Source organism: Leiobunum rupestre, chromosome 4 (genome assembly GCF_980474605.1).
Source record: "Leiobunum rupestre chromosome 4, qqLeiRupe1.1.hap1, whole genome shotgun sequence".
NCBI classification, from domain to species: Eukaryota; Metazoa; Arthropoda; class Arachnida; order Opiliones; family Sclerosomatidae; genus Leiobunum; species Leiobunum rupestre.
The window spans coordinates 44,877,082-44,894,282 of NC_143387.1; the positions used below are offsets into that span (position 1 = coordinate 44,877,082).

Sequence of the window (17,201 nt, forward strand, 5' to 3'; positions counted from 1 at the left end):
AAAAACATTTGACTTGGTAAAAATAATTTTAGACTTAGTGGCACAAAAATAAATCTAGATTAAATTAATGCCCAATTTAATATATACTACTATATTAAAGGAATGTAAATATTACTATAAAAAAACTCTCAAATAATACTCGCGAAAAATATAATTTATAATGGGGAGCTAGGGTAAGCTAATATATCTATATAAGTTGGCAAAAAGAGTAAAAATGAATCTCAAATGTCATCAACACAAGTTTCACTAACCCAAGGCAAGCCTCGTTGGCAAAGATCAAATTAAAACGAACCTACATTTGTCACAATAGATTCACGAATTATAGTTCAATGGTGTGCACCGCGAGTCCTTGATAATATATTAAGAAATTACGAGAATACAGGACTTTGAAGTTTGCGAAAATGTTGAGCAAGTGGATTAACATTGTAGTTTCCATAATACGTTATACAAAGTACCAAAATTATAAAAAATATATTAAAAGTTTATATCAAAGATCTTTGATTTTCCATTCTCTTGTGCTTCGTGGTTACTCTTCTTTTTCTGCAATAATAAAAAACCGGTTTTAGATTTCGAATAAAGATTTAACTATTGAGTTTTATTGACTTTTCGGTAGCAGAAGGTTTTTTTCCAAAATTTGATAGAATAAATTGAAGCTTAAGCCGATTTTTAAAAATTTCCTTAGTTTATTACTTCATCTAAGGGTTAAATTGTAATTTAATTCACTCCAAACGAGTAACTGCATCGATTGAAATTATAATAGAATTATCTTATAATCATCAATCATAAATTCGTTGCTAGATGGACAGACAACCAAACAGGGGAATAAGACGGTCTAAAATGGGGTGAAGTAGTACAATAGGATTGCTTGGCCCCTATGAAAACGGGGTCCAAAGAGGGAACTAAAGCTGCAAAAGCCTTTCTGAAGAGGCGACTAGACCTCCTGTAGCTAAAAGCTCGAGTCGGTCATCTAGGTAATCAGCGCGGGAACTGAAACTGGCTCGCCATCGTTCTCCGTCCATCCACAAAGTCATGTAACCCCCTACTTTCTGTAAACAGGGGGTTTCAAATTGCCCGATCATGCCATTTTTCTCAAAGTATAGTTTATTATTACGATATTTTTAGGTATGTTTTCAATCCTGAAATCTGTGATTTAAAAAATTTACGGTTTTGGAAAATGTATTTTTCCCTCCAAAAAGTACCAATCAAGTTGACCGAAAATGGCCAAGTTACAAGGTCATGGGACAAAAAGATGGTATTACCCAAAATAACTTTTGATAAAACTTTTCAGAAAACGTTTGAAATATGTCTTTTCTTAATGTTTAGGTTTAGCACAGCACCTTTTTTGTGAATTCAAATATACAAGATTTTAAAATAACATTAAATAATCAATAATTCCTCCATAACGATAAAGCACACTACGAAATGACCTCGGTATCGTATCCGGAGTTGTAAGAGTGCGTGCTTCAAAGACTTTCTGGTCGTAACAGTCTAGCATACTTATTCCTTCCTAGGAAACTTGCTTTAGTGTTGATATGCTGGCGCACCGTCATGCTGTAAACTAAAGACGTTTGCAAAGGAATGTAGTTCACTACTTTGTTTTGAAGAAAGGTCTGCAAATTAAGACAATGGGCCAGTAAGACGATTCCCAACCAGACCTCACCAGATGTTTAGTCTAAATTGAACTCAGTGGTGAAACTGGTGATGAGGATTAACATCATCCCACATGTGTGTGTTTTGATGATTGAATGAGAAAAAACATTCACCGGACCACGGCCAACTTCGACCGCGCGTAGAGTGCTTTAGCGGCCGTAACAATCGCTGTATTTCTGCATGATCGCATTTTCCCGATAGATGCGCCACTTATAGACAGATGTTTCCCATTATTTTCAAAGAAAAGCAGCTATTACTTTTGTGGGAAAAAGTCGGATTTTTAAGTTAAGTGGAAATTTTATAAAACGAAATGACAAATTAATATTTTGACTATATTTTAACAGTTCTGTAGCTTTGAAATTTTTCTATAATGATAATTATTATTAATAGGCAATAATATATCGAAAAGTCATGTATCACCGCTAGATGAGGTGGACAACTTAGTTTATTGCGTCATAACAGTCAACAATCAAAATAAAACCACAGGTGAATAAATAATGCATACAATTGACGTAATCTTCAGTTAAATTAAGATAATTTAAATAAATTACGTAAACAAAACAATTTAAAATTAATTATAAATTATATATGAAGTTAAGATAATTTAAGTTGATAAATTAAAATAATTCATGATATAAAAATGAATATTTTTCAAACAGTTGTAACTTCTAAAGACTTGGTACAAGGTAACGTTATTTAAGTTTATATACATTTCTCGATATTCGATTATATAAAAGCTCTTTCACTTTCTCGTATTTAGCGGAAATTGAGCGAGTAATGTTGTCAATAACTGGATGAATTCATTTCTGACAAATGATTTTTGCAATTGGTTTTCTGTGATCTGGGATCGGACAAGAAAATACAGGGCACAGCTCAAGTTTTGGCAGAACATTTGTTTCAATTAGAGTATACACTCCTTTAGGATGGCACTTTGCATGGAAGTAACAATTGTTGACACCACGAACGTAAATGCATGACTTGGCTACTTTAATTTTCCCCTGCCCTGGTTCTTAATCAAAGCCAGAAGAGGTGAGGTTGTTAGATGGCAATCGCTACCAAAATCTTTCTTTTCTAACTCCCTCCAAAGGTTAGCTATACACTCACTAATTTTAACGTAACTCGTTGATTTTCAGGGTAAATTAGGAGTGCATCCAAAATTTTCAGAAATTCCTTTGGGATAAGTTTGCTTTCTGGTACGGAATGTCTAGAATCCACTCTAGAGACCACACAATCATCTCGGTAGGCAGTCATAGCTGTAAAACGGTCAGCTGCTACATTTGAAGTGCTGATAGATGAAGTGATTGTTCCCTTTTAAAGGATGTTTTCAACCCCAAAGACAACCGCTCTGGCGTCGAGAATGTCATTTCCACCAGACATTTTATTATTTGACTTAGTTTTGAGTAAGGTTTCTGCTGAAATTCCGATAATCTCGCTCTTAAAGAATCTACTTGTTCTTGCTGGTCCTGTAGTTTTTGGTTCTGACGGCTAATTTTTTATTGCAGATTTTGAATTTTTGTTTTCAGCTTCTTAGTTTCGAGAATTTCTTGTGGAATTTCAACAGCCCCATAGAGAAATATTTTCAATCTGGATAGTAGGATCACATGCAGGTTCATGTGTAGATTCGCGAATTAAAATTCTCCTTTTTTTCGAAGCCTGGGGCTGCTTATACATTGGATACTCAGGGAAAACTGTAGGGACAGTTCCCCTTTTCAACTTTCGCTTTTCAATCCTAAAGAAAAATAAGCTATTTTGTAACTATTTATTGAATGTAACGGACAAATTAATAAAAATGCCAACCTGGTAAATAATCTTTTTCCTTAAAATGCATGCTGCATATCACACCTGAACGGCAGCTTGTATCATTCATTTGGATGTTATTTAACTATAATTTCCTAAGCGTTCCATCACTAGGAAACTCATGGAAAGACAAATCTCTCCTACTGTTTGTATTGGAAGAACAAAACGGAATGCAACAAGAAGGCATAGCTTTGATTTTAAAGATCAATTACCTAAGACATTTCTTAATTACCTAATTGAGTACTTGACTTTTTTAAACTATAATATTTCCGATAAATCGGTTTCTTACCTAAAAAGCTTTTCTTTCTTACCTTTTAAGTGAAAAGAAGCTGGACATTTGTTACATTTCTTCGAGTCAAATAGCTTTCAAATTAACGCGTTCGAAAATGGTGCCGTTTTATCAAAAAACACGTTCCCTTATTAAGGACTCGACCTTGTTACACGCGAAGACGCTTTGTAATTAATTACTATCTTAATAAATTTATATTTTAGCCTGATATTATAAATAAATATTTAATTTTTCTATATTCCAAACATTATTTACGAAAAATCTCGCAAAGAAAAGAAACAAAACTTTATATCTGAGTGAAATCGAATTACCCGCCATTAAAATATGCTTCAACTTACAGATTTCCTGTCTATACATGGCGCCTCTATCGGGAATATTTCGTCCGACTCACTAACATAGAATTTGAAACCTTTGTTACGGCCGCTAAAGCGAGGTACGCGCGGTCGAAGTCTGATATTCTGAAGTATATAGACCTCTCCAAACTTAGATCTTCGTTTGCAATTTTAACGAGTATAACGCGCGATTAAAGGTACTTTCCATGTCAATGGTATGACACCCTTGTACAAAGAACCAGTAAAGTTGTTATAAACACATTTAATTAAAAATAATTTAACAAAGAAAGCGCGCTGTTCACTAGAGTAAGGCATACTTGATTTGATTGATTAACTGATAACGATGGCGAATAAGGTAAGTGTAGCTTTAATTAGAGGTCGGAGACGGTTAATCATTATCCATGTTTAAATTGATTTTTTCGGAAAAAAAATGTAAACAAAGAAATTTACCGATTAATAATTCGGAAAATGTTTAAAAAACATGTATTATTCGTAAAATTTGAGCTTTTTATCGAAAAAACGTCGTTTTTCCGATAAATTTTACAAATTTATCAAAAAATTATTCGGATAATACGGAAATATAAATTGCTTGATCAAAACGTTTTACGAATAATTTTGAAAGCTTTATCTATTGAATAAAAGTTAACCATCCCCGACCTCTAGCTTTAATTACGAAATGCATCACTGACCTTTGAGTATGACGGATAATTTAAGATGATTAATTTGCGGGAAAGTGTTTCAAACGTTTTTAAATTACTTTAAGTTACCTTATTCTAATAGAACGGAAAATATTTTGTCAATTATTTCTGAATTTCAGCAGAGGGTGAAACCCTACATATTTATTTCAAACTTCTGATTCAATAAAATCTTTGAATCTTTGAATTCGCAAAAATACTGTGCTATTGAAGGCAGAAATACATAAGAACTGATATACATTTACATTCTGACGTCCATATTGTTGTTTTCCATAACCTCAGAACTTAGTGAAAAGTGGTCCGTTTTCAATCGTACCTACGTAATTTGTCGATTTTTGAGAATGTTCTAAGATTTTCTCGTTGAAACGTTTTATCACCTACCCATGAAATAAAACATTTTCCAAAACCGTAATTTTTTTCAATATCTATGAAATTTACAAAATAAAAAGAGTTACCTAGTGAAAACATTCAGATTGTAGATTTTGTAATTCTGGATTATAGACTTTTTAAGAAAAAATGTCACGATGAAGTAATTTTAAACGCCCAGTATATTTTGTAATATTCTGTGACTATTAAAAACGTTTTATAAAATAATAATAGAATAATAACAATGGCGTTACTCTTATTAGAGAGCCACGCATCAGCAAGTTATAAAACCGTAAAGGTCTATAAATGTACTATCTAAATGGCGTGGCAGGGGGTAAAAGACGTGTGCTACAAAATATAGTTTCGCTCTAAAATCAATTATTAATTAATATAAATTCTGGAAGCCATGGTAAACTTGCAATCGGGGGAACATTTACCAGTCATCGTCGCTGAAATAGAAATCCTCCTTGGACGTAGTTGTGTTGGACCTTTTGGGACCGGTCGACCTGCGAAGTTTCTCTAATTCATCAAGCTGGCCCTGTGATCGAAAACAATTGTCAGTTGCATAAGGTGCTTTTCCCAATAATTGCCTTTATTCGTACCTGTACTAATTGCATGTGATGAGCTCTCTTGGTCGTTATCATTTTCATTGGGAAAGGATTCAGCTCGTTGAAAGCAATCTGGAAATGGAAACAATTTACTTAAGCGATGAATCGACATTGTAGGGAAAACAGTCACACTAATTTTATGAAAAACAAATAAGCTATAAGAATTGATTATCTAATCAGAACAAAAGGTAAAAAAAAATAACAAAAAAGAAAATGTGATTATACAACAAAAGAGAAAGATTTCTTAAGTATTTTAACTTTCTAAAAATCTAAAAATTTATATAAATTATAATAGCCAAAATCTATGTTATTAGGAATGCACCGATATGGGTACAGCCGATATATCAGCTATTCGTGGACGATCAAATCGGCCGTATTAACTAAATTATCTATCATAACATTAGTGTATCCGATAAAATCATCAAAAAGACGGTTCGGTACAGGCACCGCCATACAATTTTATTCTAATTTTCCATTAAAAGAATATTTTTCTTTTCATTTTAAGTGATACCTATTTTCCATCTCAAATCAAATATTATTATTTTTTATTTGTTTACACTCGTAACCCTCTTGTCTAATAAAGGTATGATCTATAGCTTCTGAAGTCTGGCGTACGTGGCGCGGCCAATCAAATCAAATATTAACGTTAGTTAATCGATAATTTTCGCTTAAGCCGATATTAGAAAAATAGGCCGATATCTCTGTGCATCCCTAAATTTTATAGCTACTAATTATTGGCAGTCGCAAAAAGTCAATGTAAGAGCTATACTGTTAAAGATACTACAATTGTAGAAAGACAATAGGTTTCGGGCAATGGCGTTCAAAAAAAAAACACTCCCGATTGAATGGAAATGGTCAGCCATATAAGATTCTCTTAAACAAGTGTATTTTATTCATTAACCCCGCCCTGGCAATGTTTCTTTCCGCCAAAACAGTGGACGGTGGTGTAAGGAGTCTTAGGGAAAATACAATAAAAGGTAGGAACTACCGCTGCTTTTTCGTCGTGTCGTCTTCTACAAAGCCACTAAAATGCCCCCCCCCCCCCGCTCTCAACAAGAACTCGCCGTTCATCTTCGACGCCGAAAGAAGGGAAAATGGGCCAAAGATTGGATCGAAGCTGGAATAGGATATCGAAGAGGAACGGGCGGGCCGACTAAAACACCCTTTTAACTATAGATGGCGCTTGTTTCAACGAGAGGGGCGCCGCGGCGTAAAGCCGAATCGCGAAAGGCGGAGAATTCTGTCTGATCAGAGTGCCAGAGCGAAAGTAAAGAGGGGGAAACTATCTAGAAAACTCTCCCAGAGTAGGTTCCCCAGAAGCCTATGGCTTTTACTATTTATTTCCAATAAACTTACTTCATACATAGACCTCACTTTTTTCTTTACATTGAGTCAAAAAGTTCGAAAAGTAAGGAGGAACTCTTAAAAGCCCAATATTAAAGCCTAATGGAATATTAAGTTTCCAGAGGATTTCTATTTACTTAGGGTTTTTACCAATATAATTATACCTATAATGTCCTAGAAGTCGCTGTGAGTATGAAGGAGCGAAAGTTTCGCGAGATTTTACTTATTATTATTATTATTATTAAACGGTGAATTTTTTTTAACAAACCATTGCATACAGTGAAATAACAATATATCATTGGTTTTAATATTATTCCATGTGTATTATAGCTATATATTGAAATATACTCTCTTCAGTATAGGTTACCTTAACTATACCCAAAAAATCGACCTCGTGCCTGGACTGAACATAGGCTAATATTTAATAGTCATAGAAGTAGCGATATATAATCTTTGTGAAGGGTTTGGCCACCTTAGCGAGAAAGGTCCATTGCTTTGCATACGGTATTGTATAAAAAGGTGAAGCTTGTATTTCGTTTAATAAATGGAGCTTTAGAGTTGATTGTAAAGACACAAAATTCATTGCTACTCGAGCGCGACTACTAAGAATGAATGGATAACTGCAGTCTGGCAATTTAAGAGTGAAATACGTTTAAGCCTTCCACATTCCGCCCTATACTTAAGTAGCGGAGGCAGAACGGGGTCCGAGAGTAGCCGTATGCCCGTGTTAAAATCTTGGGTAAGTAATGACCCTTCCGCGAGTAAATACGCCCCCTGGAGACTAGCAAGGCGCTTCGGAATTCATCACTAGCTTCCCTTTTGATTCTACGAAGAGCTACAAAAAAGCTCAACTATCAAAGAAACAAAACAAAGAGCGAACTTTCTAAATTGAAAGTGTATTAGAATAAAAAAAGGGCCATTCAACTTATTAAATTAATGGTTGGCTTTAAGTTATTTCATAACGCGCAATAATTTCTCCGTTGTCCTTTATTCCAGCTAAGCCGTTAAATGGATTTTTAGTTAAGTAGACCGTCTTTTATTTAATATTTACACCCAAAAGATATTCCTACGTATAGATCAACATTCTTGTAGTGTTTAAAATAAATATGTAGATTTTCAGTCAATTAGTTAAGGTGATATAAATTGATATCTCAAAGCTAGTTTTTTTACGAGGTATAACTAATTACAAGTCGAACGTCTTTGATTTAATATTTTCACCCAAAAGATACATTCCTACGTATAGATCAAACATTCTTCTAATTTTTAAAATAAATATGGAGATTTCCAGTCAATTAGTTAAGGCAAGAATCCATATCTCTACTTGGAATGCTTATCGCGGCAGATTTTAGTCTCGATGTGGCTGACGGTTTTCTTGACGTCACTATGATAACTTAAAAAACAACAACGTAAGAGAGGAGCGCGCGCAAAGGGGATTTTTTATCTCGTAGGCGGGCCAAAGCCGTCAGAGTGATCTTACCATACGCGATACGGCAGGATAAGCATTCCAAATTGAGGTATGGATTCCTGGTTAAGGTGATACGAATTCATACCTCAAAGCTAGTTTTTTACGAGGTATAACTAGTTACTTTTTAGCTTAAAATTGTCAAACGCAATAGAGGAAAGTATACTACATCCACAAAAATTCGTATTACGAGTGTGAACCCGTCCACCTGTTTAAAGGCATAATAAGTCGCTAGATGACTTGGACCTAAGGTGGTACCTTGGGTATTAGCCTAGCTGATTATTATTAAATAGAAAAATGAAAGTGTTCCGCTTGAACTAAAAGCATATGCGGGAATGGCTACTGTTATTTTTCCATTACGAGAAATTTCAGTTAAATGAGAAATACATCCCCAATATTACTATGGCATACATTTTAAAAATATTCAAATGCAAATATTATTAAGTCTACTCAATAGCTATTTGTTGGTAGCGAATAGATCGGACTAGTAATGTCAGATACGACACAAATTTTTCGTTTCGTCTTTCTGAATAGAAACCCCGGGTGGATTCCCCCAGTATCGATGTACGTACAACATTACCATTTTCAATTTCAAATATTGAATTCAAAGAGTGCCATTCAGATTCCATCCCCCTTTCATTCCGAAAGGAAGAGACCGAGAGAAAAATGAAATAGAGGCCAAAAGGGAAATTAGAGAAAGTGCGGCGAAAAAAAGGTAGCTACGTCCGTCGAGTCTACCTGCGATATCCTTCCAATCAGGCTAAAAATATTGCTATTTCGATATGATTCTGCTGTAATGGACGGACGGATTATATTGGGACCAGACTGAAGCAGTAGCATTTCCAGCCATAGCAACAAAAAGACTAAAAACATTCCGACGCCAAGAACTGGGTCATCTACGCTGGCTTTACTATTTATACAGGGTAGTTCAGAAGACACCGAACGAGGGAACATACGGAAATCTTTATCGGAATATTTAACGTACTCTAAACAGAGGGTAGCAAACTCCAAATGACATACTCTAGCTAAGAAACCGTAAGGAGCACACAAAATTCTATATTTAGTCTATTATGTAAATACCATTAATTGTTAGCAAGAAAGATTTCGTTTTTTCTCAAAATGTAAAAATAAAACCTATTGGGAATCTTTAAATGTTTTCTTGAAATTCCGCCAGTTTATCCCGCTAAGACCTATCAGATTATATATCTTAGATTTTAAAGTAAAAACCATCGATGCCTACAGCCTACTCGAAAAGAATTCGCCGAATTCGGGAGATAAATAGCTTCCGTTCGGCATAAACACGTCACGATGGGTTGGAAATGAAAGGGATTTGATGGAGCGAATATCTCCGTCAACTTCGCTCGACTCGATCCCAATGGAGCTTCGGATCAAACAAAAAGGTACGAACCTTATCCAGGTTGGAACGACGGATGGACCAACTGGGCAAATGGAGAGATTCATCTTCCCACAGATACGAATCTCGCGGGGATTTGGCCGTTCAATTTCAAAGGGAGCTCGGCGAGGAGGACCATTTTGAAAGTTAATGAATGAGCCCTTTGATGAAATTTAGAGAAAAGAGGAGCCACGATAAGACGTCCTCGGGTTAAAGCCATTACTCGGCCTGCTTTCCCGCTCCGAAATTATTTCCTCGTCATTCGCCGGTGCTTCCTCCTGTCAACGGTGGAAGCGCTCATATTTTTGATATTCACTCGACGACTAGGCGACTTTCCCTATAGCTCAAAAGCGGCTTTTCACCGGGATAAATACGACTAAATAAAGTCGTATTTACCCAAAGTCCTAAGCGCGGTTTGAATATTAGCTTTGGATAAGCGTGGTGCGGACCAATTCCCCGAGTGACCCATTCGCCGACTGACGGATTTAAACGGTTCGCCGCGACAAATTGAAAAATCGAAGATAAACATTTTAAAATTAGGAAATATTAAAATCATCTTTAACGAGGTATAGACCTTTTGCGGCGTCTGAAATTGAAGCTTGTAAAAATGTTCTGGTAGCCCTGTTGATGAAAAGCTGTTTTCCATACAGTATCTACTATCCTACTGTTAATTCTATTAGTTTTTAAAAATAGTTGTAGCGTGGGATATCACTTTTAGGGCTTTGTGATTTACCAATAATTTCCTTAGTATTTAAGAGACCACAAATATTAAAGATAAGCTTAATTAGTTTTTATGTTTTATGAGTTAAAAGATTTAAGGATCAAAATTAGGAAAAGTACACGGGCTAGAATGGAAAGGCTTAGAATCTACAATCGCTTACGTGGTCTGTATGTCTCTGCTACAATGTAATCATGTAATCAGCTGGGATTCCCCTGGGAAGAATATTATTTTTTCATCCTACTGATAGATCCTACTTAAGGTGATATGGGGGGGGGGGGGTTACCCATAGTGAAGGTGACTTGGGGGGGGGGGGGGTCTTAACGGGGAAAATAATAAAAATGGTAGCCCCAGTCGAAAGCGCCGCAAATTATCTATATATGGTAAATATGCTTTTATTTTGAAGGTTTCTTTAATAAAATAATATACAGGGTCTTTTTTTTTGCTCGGAAAAGTGTTTTTTTTTCAAAAACTATTTATAGTACCGATTTCAAATTTGGAAGGTCAATTCTCTATACCGGGGGACATCAGTTTGAGAAATTTGAGCGTTTTCGGTAATGTTTTTCACCAATTTTGAAAAATTATTTTTCGACCACTAGGTGCGAGATAAAAAATTTCTATTATAAAGTTGTAGGCCGTCATCGAAAACCCTTAAAAATTGTTCACTCGACGAAAAACAATTTATTTATCAGTGAAAATTCGAGCTTGGAAAATTTACAAGTTGGTGAAGCCAAATTACGATTGTTTGAAACGATAATTGAAACCGAATTACCTAATCCAGTTGAAACTTTGGTTAAAAAAACGACCGGATTTAAAAAACACGAGGCTATAGGTCAATCCTAAACATGCATTGGGTATTTAAAGGAAAACTTTGGGAGATTATTATCAGTGTTTGATAATATTTCGTACAATGCCTCGTTATTCAGTAGCTGAGCGTACCGAGATAGTTGCCATTTACGATGGAGAAGCAGCGCAAAACCTTAGAAGAGTGACTGAAATCTTCGCAGAAAGACATCCAAATGGAGCACCATCTGTAAATACAGTAAGACGAGCAATTCACGATTTCAATCAATTTGGTCACTTGCAACCTAGGTTTCGCGGATTGGGTCAACCGGATTTAGACTTCGAGAACAATGTACTCGCGTACTTTGTGGCATATCCTCGTCACAGTTGCGCTAACGCCGCTGCTGATTTGGGTTGTTCTGCAAATCGTGTGTGGAAAATTCTTCGTAAGAATCGCTATCACCCATACAGAGCTACGCTCCACCAAGGACTAAATGACGGAGACCATCAAAGACGTTATGAATTTAGCAACTGGTTACTAAATGCTGTCCAAGAAGATAGACAATTTTTGCGCCATGTTTTGTTCTCCGACGAAGCGTCATTTTCTAGAGATGGGCCCTTTAATCATCAAAACAGCCATCTTTGGTCTGACATCAACCCACATTGGGGTTTTGAATATCATCACCAGGTTCAATTTGAACGGGTCAATGTTTGGTTGGACTTGTTGGAAACCGTTTGATTGGTCCCTTTTTCCTGCCGACGAACCTCAACGGCCAAAGGTATTTACATTTTCTACAGAACGAACTGAGTGACGCAATCGACGACCTTCCATTCGCTGAAAGACGTCAGTTGTGGTTTCAGCAAGATGGCGCCCCTCCGCATTTTTCCCGGCAAGTAACTGAGCACCTCAACAACGAGTTTCCTGAAAGGTGGATAGGGAGAAATGGTCCAGTGCATTGGCCAGCAAGGTCACCTGACCTAACACCGCTGGATTATTTTCTCTGGGGATTCGTTAAAGCAAAGGTATACGCCACGCCCATTGAAACTAGGGAGGAACTCATTAGACGAATAATCAGTGCTTGCCGAGACGTCACACCAGAAATGGTAGAGAAAGCGTTTGAGAACTTAATTGTCCGCGCACAAACCTGTGTTGCAGCCAATGGTGATATTATTGAAAATGTTATGTAAAAATTTATGTGAATAAAATATCTGCATTTAAAAACCAAACGTGTACATTTTTTCAAGTGTGAAAACTCTACTACGTTTGTATTAGACTTGTTCCCTTTTCAATTATCGTTTCAAACAATCGTAATTTGGCTTCACCAACTTGTAAATTTTTCAAGCTCGAATTTTCACTGATAAATAAGTTGTTTTTCGTCGAGTGAACAATTTTTAAGGGTTTTCGATGACGGCCTACAACTTTATAATAGAAATTTTTTATCTCGCACCTAGTGGTCGAAAAATAATTTTTCAAAATTGGTGAAAAACATTACCGAAAACGCTCAAATTTCTCAAACTGATGTCCCCCGGTATAGAGAATTGACCTTCCAAATTTGAAATCGGTACTATAAATAGTTTTTGAAAAAAAACACTTTTCCAAGCAAAAAAAAAGACCCTGTATATGGTAAATATGCTTTTATTTTGGGAAGGTTTCTTTACAGAAGACATATCCGCCGTAATAAAATAATAGGATTTCCCATGCACTCATACTCTTAGGGAATAGCCTTATAAACGCGCTTCTAAACAGAAAACGGAGAAAGTTTGTGAGCGGCCACTTTTCGACGCTTTAATAAGGCGAAATTAGGAGCGACTAAAAAGAAGGGATGGCTCGAATAACTCCTAATCTCGTCCCGGCTCCTGGCGCGGCAGACTCGCGAAGAAGACGCTAATAAGGGAGTAATATCTATTTTACGGCTTCTCACAGTTTCCCCAAAAATCTTTCTAGTTGGTCGGCTATGGAGGCCGTTGTCGAGGCCGTCGCTCGAAGGGGGGCATTCGCCCACCCCCGCTTTATTGCCCGAAGAGAATAGGGAGGAGGAGGAGGCGGAAATTACGTATGCCCTCTTAGCTCGGTCAGAGTATAGATTTATTCTCGCTTTGTCCTTACGGAAGCTTTTAAGAGATTACGCGAGCAAGGACCCGCTGACATTATTTGTAAGATACTGGCGCGACCCTCTCCGTAGGCGAAAGGGTTTGCCGATAGAACGCCACGTTTGCCAGAGAGACGGCGGATGACGTTCACTTCGAACGGAGCGCGCACACTCTACGAGAACCAGATGTCGCGTAAGGCGTAAGACTGCTGGCGCGGAAAAATCTATCATCTCTTTAATACAATGTATAGATAATAACCGTAGAGGTACCCTTTAAAACTATTAAATAATAATTATAATTCCATTTATTCGTAAAAATCTCAATTTCAAGATATTTCATTTTATAAGCTATATCGTACAGGGTTCGTACAAAAATTCCGGAATTAAAATTCTCTGACATTTCCAGGTTTCCCTGACTAAATTGCCAAATTTTCCCTGACCATTTTTGTAGAATAAATGCATTTTTTGAGGTAAATCTTGAAAGGTATTAATTTATTTGCCTGATTTTTTGGGGTCATTTTAAAATTCCCTTACTTTTTTGGGGTCATTTTAAAATTCCCTTACTTGTTTGGGGTCATTTTCAAATTCCCTTACTTTTTTGGGGTCATTTTCAAATTCCCTTACTTTTTTGGGGTCATTTTCAAATTCCCTTACTTGTTTGGGGTCATTTTCAAATTCCCTTACTTGTTTGGGGTCATTTTCAAATTCCCTTACTTTTTTGGGGTCATTTTCAAATTCCCTTACTTTTTTGGGGTCATTTTCAAATTCCCTGACTATTCACTGACCATTGGGAATCATTTTCAATTTCCCTGACTTTTCTCTGACCATTGGGAATCATTTTCAATTTCCCTGACGTTTCTCTGACCATTGGGAATCATTTTCAATTTCCCTGACTTTTCTCTGACCATTGGGAATCATTTTCAATTTCCCTGACATTTCTCTGACCATTGGGAATCATTTTCAATTTCCCTGACATTTCTCTGACCATTGGGAATCATTTTCAATTTCCCTGACTTTTCTCTGACCATTGGGAATCATTTTCAATTTCCCTGACTTTTCTCTGACCATTGGGAATCATTTTCAATTTCCCTGACTTTTCTCTGACCTTTTGGAAACATTTTGAAATTCCCTGACGTTTCCAGGTTCTCCAGGTCGTGTACGAACCCTGTCGTAGGATATCGAAATTTGCATTTAATACTCCGATAATGATTAATACTGATTAAATAAGCTTCTGTACGTATAGATAGATTCATTATATGGAAGTTTGCATTTAATAATTCGATATGGAATACTCTTTTAAAATTAAATTGTTATTTCTAGATTTAAATAATTGACATTGGTGGAGATACACATTTCACATTAAGCGATACGTTTTTTAAAACGTCGGAGGCACGCGCAACAAAACACCAAACTAATAAAAATAATGACTAATTTCAATATTAATATCCCACTAACAATATTATCAGATGTGTCAATAAACGTTTCAACAAAGTACGCTGCGCCAAATATTAGAGTTAAAATTAATTAAAAAGATTGCTAACTTAAGGAAACAAGACATTTAGTTGGCGAACCTAAAGACAGACACGGAGAGCTTAAAAACATAAGCCACGAAGTAAAATGGTATTTAAACTTAAAAGAACAATAAAACTGATAAAAATCCAATGTAGGGACCGTACATTGAACTGAGAGAAAAAAGAAATCGCGAGGTTTACGTAGAATTTGAAAGCTTTTAAACTTCTGGGCAAATAAAAAAGGAGAGATATAGAGAGGAAGAGCCAAAGGAGAAGAAAAGTGTCTCGCGCAGAAGGTTTATCCCCAAAAGCGCCACAAAGAGAAGGAAGTGGACTACTTCCTTTCACCCCCCTGGCTATCTAGCCCCCCCCCCCCCCTCGCAGTTTCATTTAATTGTTTTAACAAAGTATCTTTTTTAAATCCGAAGAGAAAAGGTTTAATTGGGAAGAGGGGTTTACCAAATTAAATCTTTCGAACCCCCAGTTGATCGGTGAGCTCGAAAGCTCTCCAAAATAATTCGCTCATTTGCCGTATAAACGCTAGAGAAGTTTGTTTTCCTTAAACTTTGCCTTACTAACTTCGATTCGGTTAATCAATACCTTAAGATTAAAGGTTATACGACGAAACTTTTAAAGTACCGGGGAATAACAATGTTATTCGAATTGAGAGAGCATAGCCAGTTTAAATGAAATTCAGGTTAATTGTAATTAATAGCACACTGCGTTCATTATTTTTGGTATCCGGATAACGGGAATCTATAACGTAACGACTTCCCGCGGATATCTATGTATTTTGAAATTGGTAAGAGATTTTGCGATTTCGTCGGAGATTTCGCGATTTTGACAGAGATTTCGGGATTTTGAAAGAGATTTCGGGATTTCGTCAGAGATTTCGCGATTACATGACTTCGTCAAAGATTTCGGGATTTCGTCAGAGATTTCGGGATTTCAACAGAGATTTCGCGATTTCATAAGATTTCGCGACTTCGTCAAAGATTTCTCGAATTCGTCAGAGATTTCTTGAGAAGTGTACGGGATTTTGTACAAATGTCCGACCCCTCGTAGCAAGTCCATCATGCCACGAGAGCCAACAGCTCCCTACACTTACTATTCTACTAACTAAAGGTTATATGAAACGGGGAAACCGAAGAGTTCAGGGAGATAACTTAAAACTCAACGCAGAACGAGTTGTTCCGAGGGATGCGGAAAAGTAGTTATTTTTCCAAGTGAAAACTTGGTGACTCTATTTCCAGCGTAATAATTAAAACAGAGAGCGGTGAAGTCGTACAAATTTTGAAATGCCACTGTCGCGTCACTCCCTAGAGATCGTCACAACGTGTTGACAAAATAGCGTCCAACGGAGCCGCTACTAATGGAGCGGTATTAAAAGAAACAGCTGACCGCCCTGGGAAATTAGGCGAGAGCTCGCTAACCTACATCAACGGGTTGAAGGTTACGTAACAAAACAAGCCGCTTATCTCGTTCTCGGATGTGAAAATTCCGCGTAATGGCCATACTTAACTTCGATAACAACGAACCACGCCCTGAACGAACGGTCAAAACAAATATCATTGTCAATAAGACTTATTAGTTATGACTGGGGTAGCTTAATAATTAAGAGCATTGAGCACCACTATATTTCAGTTATTTTAGATAGAGTGAGAAACACATTGTGAAACGAAACCGAATTAATAATTAGGCGTAAACTGTTTTTTACAATTAACTTTATATTATATTATATTTTGTTTAAAACTTCTAAACAAGATTTGATGGGATCGATCTTTCCCAACTACCATCATATTTTGATTAAAAAAACACAGATTTATTACAATTGATTTGGTAGGATTACGAAATGTTTTCCAACTACCATAATATTTTGTTTAAAAAACAAAGATTTATGGCAATTGATTAGGTAGGATTACGAAATGTTTCCCAACTACCATAATATTTTGTTTAAAAACAAACAGATTTATGATAATTACTTTGGTAGGATAACGAAATGTTGCCCAACTACCACAATATTTTGTTTAGAAAAAAAAAACAGATTTACGCCAATTGATTAGGTAGGATTACGAAATGTTTCCCAACTACCATAATATTTTGTTTAAAAAAAAACAGATTATGCCAATTGATTTGGTAAAAAAACGAAATGTTTCCCAACTA

At 36.2% G+C, this 17,201-nt stretch overlaps 1 protein-coding gene across 1 annotated transcript in view; it reads right to left on the reverse strand.

Annotated features, from left to right (window-relative positions):
* Nucleotides 1-17,201, reverse strand: part of LOC149947952 (TBC1 domain family member 2B-like) — a 96,062-nt gene continuing 78,861 nt past the window's right edge. Inside the window, exons 17-19 of the mRNA XM_090172369.1 lie at nucleotides 5,732-5,809; nucleotides 5,567-5,667; nucleotides 1-540 (exon numbers count right to left, since the gene is read on the reverse strand). Of these exons, the coding sequence (XP_090028495.1) occupies nucleotide 540; nucleotides 5,567-5,667; nucleotides 5,732-5,809 (180 nt within the window). The 3' untranslated portion in view covers nucleotides 1-539. The remainder of the gene's footprint in view (nucleotides 541-5,566; nucleotides 5,668-5,731; nucleotides 5,810-17,201) is intronic.